The sequence below is a fragment of the Anopheles marshallii genome, chromosome 2, assembly GCF_943734725.1.
Source record: "Anopheles marshallii chromosome 2, idAnoMarsDA_429_01, whole genome shotgun sequence".
In the NCBI taxonomy this organism is placed as follows: domain Eukaryota; kingdom Metazoa; phylum Arthropoda; class Insecta; order Diptera; family Culicidae; genus Anopheles; species Anopheles marshallii.
Genome location: NC_071326.1, coordinates 69,697,299 through 69,708,872, shown reverse-complemented (window position 1 = coordinate 69,708,872; position 11,574 = coordinate 69,697,299). Strand labels below are relative to the sequence as shown.

General features: G+C 41.6%; 1 protein-coding gene and 1 non-coding gene across 2 annotated transcripts; both read right to left on the bottom strand.

Moving 5' to 3' along the window:
- Positions 1-285: 285 nt before the first annotated feature.
- Positions 286-1,263, bottom strand: LOC128707702 (cytosolic Fe-S cluster assembly factor NUBP1 homolog). The gene has a single exon (XM_053802661.1). It carries the CDS (start codon positions 1,261-1,263, stop codon positions 286-288), a length of 978 nt encoding a protein of 325 aa, XP_053658636.1.
- A 6,925-nt stretch (positions 1,264-8,188) lies between these two features.
- Trnay-gua (transfer RNA tyrosine (anticodon GUA)) lies at positions 8,189-8,282 on the bottom strand. The gene is made up of 2 exons: positions 8,246-8,282; positions 8,189-8,224 (listed from the first exon to the last, which is right to left on the bottom strand). It is a non-coding gene; the product is annotated as a tRNA-Tyr (tRNA).
- Positions 8,283-11,574: the final 3,292 nt, after the last annotated feature.

The following is an 11,574-nucleotide window of genomic DNA, read 5'->3' as shown; positions in this document are numbered from 1 at the left end:
CTCTCGTTTCCATCACCATTACAATTCATCTTCATCCAAAGTGGACAAATTTTGTAAGCAATGTAGTGCGTCATAATCCAGGACTTGGGGGGAAACAAAGAAACCCAGACTTCATGTTTGTTGTCCTTGTGGAACGGAGTGGATTAGGGTGCATGCAAAGAAAACAAACAAACACCTATAAGCAACTAATAAAAAATAATAAAAAAAAAAAACAAATCAATCGAATACAGGAATTGCCACTAATCTAGCAAGGAATTGATAACAGACCTCATTAGGTGGTGGGTTTTATTGTTCACTGTTTTCATCTCCAAAAAACTGCCGCACTTTCGTTACGATTTCGTCGAGCGCCTTCACAGTGGGACTGGTGCGGAATTCGGTGACGAAATCTTTACCCTCATCGCAAGACTTGGTCAGCCGGGGATCGAGCGGAAGCTGACCAAGGTACGGCACTTCCATTTCCGTGCACATCTGTTCAGCGCCACCGGTTCGGGCTGGGAAAATTCTTGATTCCGTAGTGCATTTGGGACATACGAAGGCGGTCATGTTCTCGATTACACCCACCACTGGTATGGCAAGTTTCTTACAGAACGATATTTCCTTCCGCACATCAAGTAATGCCACTTCCTGTGGTGTTGTAACTAGAATCGCACCCCACGAGCCGTCTGTACCCTTGAGGAAAGTCGTTGCGGATAAATGTTCATCCGACGTACCCGGTGGTGTGTCTAGCAGCAGATAGTCCAACTGCCCCCAATCCACCTCGGTGAGAAACTGTCGGATCATGCCGTTCTTCTTCGGTCCGCGCCATATGATTGCATCATCCGGACTGCCTAGCAGGAACCCGATCGACATCAGGCTGAGATTGTCCTCGATGTACACCGGTGACCAGCCCGACCCGGACTGATGCACCTGTTCGCCCAACACACCAAGCACGCGCGGCTGCGACGGTCCACAAATGTCGATATCGAGAACGCCAAAGTTTTGATCCGGACTACGATGGGCCATGGCACGGGAGAGAAGGGCCGTTACTGTGCTCTTACCAACGCCACCCTTCCCCGACAGGACCAACAATTTGTTCCGCACATCGGTCAGCTTCTCTTTCACAAGTGCTATAGCCGGATCAGGGCCTTTCGGACCGGTTGCACACAGTTGCTGATTTGGGCATCCAGCACACGCGGAAGCTTTGCCCGCATCTTCACTCTGTGTGCCGGGGCAATGGGCCGGAGCATCGCTGGGCACATTGGCCGTCGGTTCGGAGACACTCATAACGGAATAACTACAGAAATTGGAGAAAAACAACACCAAATACGTGATATTGCGTGCCTGTTTACGGTACACGGCAGAACGGGCTGTAAACAATCTGAAACCCAAACAGCTGACGGTAGCTGTCAAACGCAGGCATGTCAAAGCATAGTCTTTTTCGACTTAAAGCTCAACATGTTCTGAAAGCTCAACGGTAGAAGATTGGTAAAAGTTTGTTCGACAAATGGAGGAATTTTAATGTAATTGAGAATCCGAGAGCAACATAAAATATTAGTTAAAATTATAACTCCAATTCGATATAAACATGCTTACACCATTTTCGATCGGCAATAACCTTTATTTAGATTGAAAACCCCATGGTCTTGGGGATTCGCCATGCCTTCGGACTACAGGAGACTTTAATTGTCCCGATAGCGAAGAATAGCGTACGAGAGATACGGTGGGGTTCTCTATTTAACGAACGGAAGTACTAAAATGTGATGTGTAGAGATTTTGACAACATTCCGTTACGAACTAAACGAGTGCATTTGCCAGAGAATATTACCATTTTACGACAAGTCATGGATCGTTCGTGTGGTCCAGCAATCCGTATTATCAGGATGAAACTATGTGCTGTTTATATTATTATCGCTCACTTCTACGTGTCATTGGGCTAGAATTTCTCACGCCTTACTGGCAAACAAAGTATCACCGAAATCAATTTCCATAATATATATTTTTTATCGGTTCTCTTAAAACTACCCCTCACGGTCGGCCACGCGACACGGCTGTGAGAGACACACCCTCTCATGAGGCGAAAAAAAAAATCAATTTGTTGCTCGTAAAACTAGTCAATATTTACTGTCACACGGCACACGAATTTTATTCCCTTGTTCCAGACAGCATAAAACCATCCTTCAAACTGGCCATCAATGGCATTGCTTGTGTACTATCGCAATTTGATCGCGATCAAACACAGGACCTTCTGTGACCGCATGTAAGCGAGTTAAAACAAACCAATTTTCCTAATGTAAGCAAACACACCGACCAGGACGAGAAATACCGAGGATAAAAAATGTATACTTTGGGTTTGTTTATTTTTTCCACGAGTTCAATGCGACACGAGGTCAAAAGGGATGATTGTTGGACCATTTTGCAAGCGTGGAAGGGGCTTGTGGGAAGTTGTAATAGATGTCCACAACAAAAAACGGCAAACAAGTGTGGGACGTCGATTGTGACACTAGACAAACTACAGAACTAACTGCCCCGAAACACGGTAAACGCTAAATAGAAAAAAAAACAATAAAATAGGATAACAAGAGCACACACACACTCACAAAACATGAGTATGCAATCTGCATGACGCTACACGGGCGTGTTACGCTCGCATGACCGCATTCACCCTAAGAGGGACTCTCATGATGTGGAGGGGAGAGCGGCGAGGCGGCAAGAGGCTGTTGTCCATCCGATAGACGGACACCGGAAAAAAAGATTCGAAACAACGACAGGGCAAGGTAATGGTGCGATGACAACGGGAACAGCGATGAAATAGGGAACACTGGGTGTAACTGTTTGCATAGCATAACGCAAGGCGTCATAGGTGGCACGCGTCACCGACTTTATGCTCCTTCCGTCCACTTCTGAAGCAGATTTGTTTAGCGTCATGTCGAATCGGGGTATGGGTATAGAAAACAAGGAGAAAACAACGCGTGACGTACTTCCGTTGTGGGATAAGAGTCACAACTTGTTAGATTGTGTTTTGAGATATCTCGTTTTCAACTTGAAGTTTTATTCAATTCTATGTTATTATTTTTTATGTGTTATTATTTTTTTAAAATAAATTTGAAATAAGTAGTGAAGTCTTACATTTAACTTTATTTTCGTTTGTATATTGCTTTGTTTTTACTTAATTTCTGTCTTTTATCATTTTATTCTTCCGTCGTTACATTTTCTTTTATGCCACTTTCTCTTCCTCATCTTTGTCTCCTTATCCTTCTTTGCAGTCTTCTTCTTCCTTTTCTTCTTCTTCTTCGTCGTCTTCTCTTCTCTTTATTCTTCTTTCTATTTACATTCAATGTTATACTAACTTTATATTTGTTATGTATCATATTTGTTTTACTTCTCTTCCTAATGAATTATTAAATATCTTCTGCTTTGTCAAATGTCTTTCAATTAAAGTTAAATCTATCCTTATGTTTCATGCAATATACAATAGTTTTTAGTGCTTTTAGCTTTTTTTTTGACATCATCTGTTAGTTTATTCAACTTGTCTTATACCTTCCCTTTGCTCTCATCTCATCATCTCTTATCTGCCTAACAACATACTTAACAAGAAAAAAGAAAGGATAACAACGATACACCGAAACATTGGCAATAATCATTTGCTTGGCCGAAAATACGCTATAACAATGGTTGCCATGTAGCACAAAAAAAATAATCTCCAAACTAACTGTACGCAAAAAAAAAAATCTGCACCCAAAACGACAATCAAACGACCGTTCGGCCATAACCGCTGGCCGAGCAGATACCCACGCAAAACGATGCGACCCGCCGTCGATGGCATCAGGATGGTATCGCTCACATGATTAGACCGTCAATGGAAGGGATCGTAATTTATGGGCCATCGCAACAGTACTAGTCGCCGTATCGTCCGTAAAGCGAGCCGATGCCCGATGATCGTCTAAAGTGCCTTTGTCAGCAGCGGACCTGTGCGACCGGCAAATGTTGTCGTACTGCTGGACCGGAATTTATTGTTGCCTTCGATTGCGTCGTTCACGTGCGGACCGTGCTGAAGACATTGAGGGACACACTGCGTGCGTGTGATGAGAGCCGGGGCCATCGGAGGGGGCAAAAAAAACAGAGAGGACATAAAAAATATACGTACACACGAGACGCTGATCAAGCTCAACTCGAGGCTACAGTAACGGATGAGCAGAAATCACCTTTTCCGGTCTATTTGGTCAACACATTCTAATACGTACTAAGTTTCTATGGACGTTTGCACTGAGTTCGGAGCAGCACTTAACCATCAACCGTGAACAATGTACAGTTAACGATCGTCCCGATGATGGTGATGATGAAAACAGCACAAAAATACTCCTTTTGAAGGCAAAATGAACTAATCGTTCTGATAAAAAAGGTTCACCCCGGGTCAAAAAAAAAAAACGGCAAACATTTTGACCCAGTTCCATAAATTTTCCTCTTAGCGCAACCCCTGCCATTTATTTGACCCTTACTGGTCACCCCACTTGTGCTGCGTTAGCCATACGCAGCAGACCAATTGGTAAAAAAAAGAAACAAACTCGTTCAATTCAATTGAGTGAATTGGTTTTGGTAAGTTCTTTACACGCCCTCGTAGTTTTGGCTGGTCGAAAGACGACTACCCCCATTCCCATGCCTTGTGGAAAGGGGTTGCGTAATGCTCATTAGCCATTTATTTCATTCCGTGTTGACAGTTGAGCATATTTTACTATTTGCTTGATTTGCTGCTTGATCTCCTACAAGCTTCTTCTTTTATTTTACTTTTTTTATTGAGAGGAGAAACATCTCGTTTTTCTCATTTGCCTTACTGGTATTTGCCCTTCGTAGCCAATGGTACGATGATGAGGATTAGCCCGTGTGGTTACTTTTTGTGTATGGACGGAGAAAACTTGGACTGCCATAGGACACCGAGCTCCAGTTAGTTCTGCGACGGATGAATGCATAATTTATGGTACATTTAGTTCCTTACCACGCATGAATGATAATAAAATTGTGCCGTCGGTAGTGGCACGAAAGATTGTGCGCTTTGCTGTTTTTTTTTTCTTGTACCGAATTTCCTTTGAATATTCTTTGTTCTGAGATGACGATGAGTTCACTCTTGTTCCATTGCATAAATCTCTTGGTTAGGTAGGATTCTGCAATAAGTTTACATTATTGTTATGAATCCTTATCGATTGACACATTATCCTGTTCTTAGCTCGCTGGCTCCAAAGATATTGTATGTAATGTCAATTACACGGTTAACAATTCTTTGAAATTGTTTTTTGAAACACGAAAGGTACTTATTCGTGAAGATCATTATATTTCTAAAGGTGATAATAAATGGTAGCAACTTTCCGTCTTCGGTAAGTTTCATGAGCTGTAACAAAAAGTTCACGAGCTGTCAAAAGTCCTTGCGATGTCGCCTAAGTTACGGTATTGCAAGATAAACCCCTGCTCGTAATATAAAACATTCCAGTTGGTCCCACCAACTATTTTTTTCCCATAGTTTCCAATTTTGAGGTAAGCAATTATAAGCCCGGTAATATTTTTGTTACATAGAAGATTCATTAAATAATACGCTTATGTGATAGTTTTCGAACAGAATCAACCACGAGGTCAAGCATCAATCCACATCTCTATGGTTCAACGAGTGAAGTATCCGGGATTCTATATTCTGCCGTAATTCTCATCTATTTCGAGCGATTTTAAATGTGTCCCCATAGCTTTTAATTGAGTTATAGGTCATTTTCAGTATGGTTCTTATTGGTTCTGGTCCAAGAGGGTCTCAATACATGTTCGGTTAATCGCGACGTTCGTCGCTTGCCCGTTCAAGTCTCCAGTGTAAATTTATTCAAACATCAAACATTCATTTTCTCAGTCAATCTGATTTTTTCTTAATCTTTTGATGGCATTATTTTGCATATAACATGCCCCATTAATATTTTTATATTATTTTGTTAATTAATGTAGCATCAAAATGCTAAAATTCGCATTGGTCGTAAGTCAAGTAACGCTCAATATCCATACAAATTTAAAAATAAAGTACACATAATTTCATCAAACTTAAATAAAAAAATGTGAGCGGCATTTTTTGGTTTGACCTTTTACTCACATCACCTTCAGTCATCAGCCTAACCGAAAGAAATTCCCCCGCGTTTACATACACACTTTACGCTCTTTCATACCATTGATAACAGCAATCCTGGCAGTTCCTGGCGTTTTTTTTGGTTACCCATGCACAAACTTTCGATGGAGCTCTCCTGGTCTTCTGAAAGGAACTGAAACTGCCAAAATGGCTGACTTCCTTCCGGTGCTTTTGGTGCGACGCCAAGAAGCCGCTCCATCGCTGGCAGACCACCGGCGTTTTGCCGAGTGCTTTGGCATGGTCTGCAACGTGTTGGGCGTTTCTTCTTCTTCTTCTTCTTCTTCTTCTTCTTCTTCTTCTACCCCCAAAAGAACCCATACATAGGCCGCCATTTTCTTTTCCACCATCATCGCTCACCGACCAACGTTGGCAACGTGGCACCTGCCGGCCGTCTTGCTTTCCCAGCCTAGCCGAGTGGAGTACCTTTCAATGTTCAAGCATCCTTTCACTCTATTATCGGGGTTCAGCTCTCGTCTGTCCTTCCTTGCTGTGTGGCGCGGCTGTGTCCGCTTTCCAGAAGAGCATGATTTCATCCGTGCTCCTACGCGTTGGAAGCATCCCTTCGTGGGACAGAGCAACCGAAAACGCACCATCCAAACGCCCAACAGGGATTTGGTGCCCGTGCACGTTGCGTGTGTACGCGTACGGTCGTCATTCGTGCGGGGATTATTTATATATTCATTTTGCGGTTTGATGAAAATACACCTCGTTCCGTCCGGGTTTTTGTCTTCCCCTGTTCCCTTGTTGTTACGTTTTCTCCTTCACGGCGGGCGTGTACAGATGGCTCTTGTGGTGCGAAGGGATTTGCTACAAATTTAATAAAGTTGTTACAACGGCCGGCCATGGAGTGGGAGGTGGTGCGTAGAAGGCGGACGTCAGAAGGCTAATAGTGCGGGTTCCCTTTGCCACGGGGTGATTTTGATACACCCTTACGAGTTACGAGTTCTGCTAGAAAAGACACGCTGTTAAGCCGAGATTGGTGGCGAAGAAAGAATGCCAACGAACGCACACGGAGGGTTAGAAATGGATGGAATTGATAGTACAGTGGTGTCCAAAATAATTAATGCCAATATTTTAATACATCTTTCAAACATTTAGTATAAGTTGGTTGCATTGTTTCTAGCATTTTCCGGCATGTTTAATTGTAAATTAAAAATTATGGTACTTGTTGTAATATTGCTTTATTCATTCTTACACTCCAAAACTAGCCCTATATTTTTGGTCCACCACTGTAAAAATATTCTTCCAGCTTTAGTGGGAACCAATGGACCAGCCATTTGTTTTCCTTCATGGCCAACCAACACCGCCGAAGGTAGAACAGATTTCTTGCCCCCGGGGGGACGGACGAACCACCGTTCGGTCGGTGGTTGGTGTCAATTAATTATCAACAAGCAGATCATTTACACGTGTTAGCGTGTTAATTAAGTGATAAACTGGAGCAAGATAAATCTTTGCCCACCCGGTTGAGCATTTTCATCTGCAGAAGAATTTCGCCCGTGGAGGGAATGAGTTTGGGTGCAGCTTGTTCCTTTCATCATGGCTGTTTGTGCATAAAACGAATCTTAATAATAATAAACGCTGCAGTATGAATGATTACTAATTGGGTATTTTTTTTCTACTATGACCGATGTGAAATAAGTGTAAATGAGGTCATTTATGCAACCGAAAAACATATGTGTTGCCCCGCCCGGTGAATGAAGAGGCTTCAGTAACCATAATGATTTAGTGCGAGTTCCAAGGTAGTAGACTTTTTCAAGAATAGACGAATTGCATTACTTGCGCATGATCACCGTTCTAAAAAGGAACAAGATTATATAATACCTATTCTTTTTGTTATAACGCAAACATAGATGATTATCCCTTTCTCCGACAACTCTTTGTAAAGTGTTGGTTTTTATGCTGTATTTCCATTACATTGTAAGACATTACTTTCGATTAATACCTTAGTTTTTAATTTTACTCTTTAAACTATAATTGCTTTTAGTAACATAAATATCAATTAAAAGAATATTATTGCTTAAAGAACAAGGCAAAGTAACAGTAAAAAGTATATCACGAGTTTCCTTCGAACCGGATTTGAACCAGTGACCTATGGATTTCTCTTTCGTGCCTTATACTCTACAGTCCACCGCTCTACCAACTGAGCTATCGAAGGTTCGTCATGTTCGGTGTTAAAAAAGACTTAAAATTTGACGAATGACGCATTTCGCTTTAATTTCATATCCGTAAATAGTTCAATACTCGTCTTACTTTTTTTATTACATCATCTTAATTTCTCAAACAATGAGCTGTTTCTCAGTTTCATTTGCTACTTTTTACGTTTTTGTTCACCTATGTTTCATTTTGTTTTTGTGTTTTTATTCACCTTCTGCACCTACTTATAGGTATAAATTTCGTACCGCGTAAGGAAAAAATCTAGCCAAAGGAGTTTGAAATGTCCGCAACAATCGAATTGGATAACCAAAACTTTTAATAGGATCAATTTGCGGCTTATCATCCCATTTGTTTGTGTTTCCAGTGATGGTCATGTAGTTTTTCTCTCGGTTTCAATTGAATCAACAACAGGCGCATTTAGAGCAGACAATAAAGAACAGAAGAAAGGAACGGTGATAGAAAACCAATCAACAGTGTTAACCTTTTTTTTTCGTTGGCAAAAAAATAAAGTTTCCGTAGGCAACACCAAAAACGAAACGGACCGCCACCATCGTTGTCGTCGGTCGGATTCTTCTGGTTTTGTCACTTGGAATTATTTTTCTGCAGTTTTCCTACTTTTCCTACACATTCCCGCTCGCTTTCGCTAGAACGATCGTGCGGCCATTGTTGGCTGGTGTTTGCGTTTGTGGAAATTCAATCCGATAATTGCACTGTTTGTTTCCGTCCGGCTATCCGTCAGCCTTCTTTGGCAATAACCGCACCACATTCAGGTTAATCGTTGCGAGACGAGCAGTCCACGCAGGTCATGTAATAAAGGATCAGTGGCTTCTTAACAGCGGATTTTCCGACGATGCCCGACGGGCATCGGGCATATCGCAGCTTAAAAGCGATCGACCCATGCCCCGGTGGTGGCATTTGCTGGTAGCAAAGCGTCATTGTTTTATTGTCGCTTGTTTGGTCGTGAGAATATTGGCACCCGTGGTCGGTGAAACACGGAAGCAAGTAAATCGGTTTTTGTTTTGTTGTGTTTCTTGTGTAAGTAAGCAAATCTATTACCGTAAGCTGCCATAATCGGTGTTAATGCGTTTGGGAGGTTTTGCTTCTCTGCTCGCGGATAATTATTTTGCGGTTTCCGTTCTACCTCGGAGCAAAGCAGATAATTTGCTTATCCTTACGTGGGCTGAAGGAGCCGTTAGTCAAAAAGTCCTGCTCAGAGCTTCGGTATTAGATAGCCATCAGTGAGCGTGAATCGGATCGGATTGTCTAATGACATTGGGCAAAGATTTCTTGCCATACACAAGAAGACTTGTGAGGCAATAGTTAGGGAACACATCTCCACATCCACATATCAATTTAAAGACAATATTGCCATCGGATTTCGTCAATTTCCTTAATCATCTATTCTTTATCACCGATATTTCCGTTACGACTCACAAGAAAATCTTCTCATCTTAATGCTTCCGTCCGTCAACATGAAGAGTAGTGCTCACTACAAAACCCTGGAAGGAGTGATGGGAAACTTAAAACTAATTCAAGAATCTATTCCGAATCGGCCAATGTGAATGCAAATTCGACTTCGAGGAAATTTCTTAAATCAATTTCAGTTCTTCGGATTGCTTCAAAATTAATGATTTACTCCGGATTGTTTCGGAAGAACTCCGGAATATTTTGGACTAGTTCGGACTACTCCGACCAGTCAGAACTTCTGCTCCAGGTTATTTTATTATATTATGGTATACTCTGATCTGAATTGTATAAAACATGAGTGGAGTGCCTGAAACCAACATCCTTATTGCTCCATATTTAGCCATCTATAAAAGGATCATTTGTTTGGTATAAAAACTTCAGTATGTATGTCCTGGCAGCCAACATCTACAAGAACTAGCATTTCATAATCTCTATTATTGGACTGGATTTCGATTTGATTGCAAATTTTCACGAGTTGTCTAGCACTTTTTCATAGTTATCAACATTTTTCTTGAGTTTTTAGCATTATGTTGTTTCTTAATTTTCATTAGAGAATTTTCATAATCTTATACGTATTTTCGACGAACCTTCATAGGGTTTCCGATGTTTTCATTGGGGTTTTCAGCACTCTGGACACTGAACTTCTGGACTTTGGATAAAACACTTTTCAAGACTCCCAATGTTTCGGTCCAACTCCGGTTAAATAAACCCATCACTACAGATCAGTAGGGAAAAAGTTCCTTATCCGCTTTCCTACCATGCAGTCAACTTTTCTTCACAACTTTCCTTGTCATCCCGTGTCTACCACATCTCTTCGCTTAGAAAACAAATCTAATAAAAAAAAAACAAAGCTTCTTAAAGCCACTATTCCCTTCAACACTGAACGCTTACCGTTTCACTAAAAACGAACAGCCAGAAAGCGGCAGATGAGCAACATTTTCCGAGATCCGTCAGCCCAACTTTTCCATACAATTTTCTTCATCAATTTGTTCGTTCACAGTTGGGCTTGTGATAATGTTTTGCTTCTTTGCATCACGAGTGATGAAACTTTGCCAATCTTTGGAAGCCTTTTTTGTTGTAAAAGTAAATTTAAAACTTTTCTTTTATTGTACGTCATGGGGGTTTAAAAAGTTCTGTGTTACATTTTTAATTTTCTATAATTTTTAATAAAGAGGTGTTCATCAATCACATCCTTCCGAATGTAAGTAATGTATTTTGAAGTCTATTAAACCAATGTCTTCACCCTACACATGATTCTGATCTCCCCTGTTTTTTTTCCTCAAGGACACTCTCCTGTCGTACAATTGATTTTCCCCTTGTTTTCGCGGTTATGGTGGTGAAAAATTGTTTCGAAATTAAAATCAATTTCATTACTGCCAAAACCTCCGTCGGTATCGTTGTAATCGGGCATTTTACGCCAGTATCACTTCTAGTGGGCGTTGACGGTTGCTGGTGGCAACCGTTTGCAACCGCAATCACCGTTCCCGTGTTTGATCGTTGCTCATCCGATGCTGCGAAGGGGGCTGCCTGTGAAAACTTTATCCTTCGTTCGTTTGCAGCACATTTCCACACACCAACGGGTAACCCCACTGGTACTGCGATGGGAAACATATTGTTTGCTTGCTTTTCCTCCTTACATTTCACCCACCCCCTACTCCGTATGCCATTTTCCACGTTTTCATGCAGCCCATGTGTAAATACAACCGTTTTATCACCACCAGGTCTGTCTGCTAAAGGGGGAAAGTTGTGTTCGCACACAGCACACTCGCGTCTGTAGGATTTTATGACGCACCCAGTGCGTCACTTTTCACGGCCTGTTAAGGCGC

Excerpts from the sequence above, each read along its gene's own strand:
- LOC128707702 (XM_053802661.1), bottom strand. The coding sequence starts at position 1,263 with ATGAGTGTCTCCGAACCGACGGCCAATGTGCCCAGCGATGCTCCGGCC.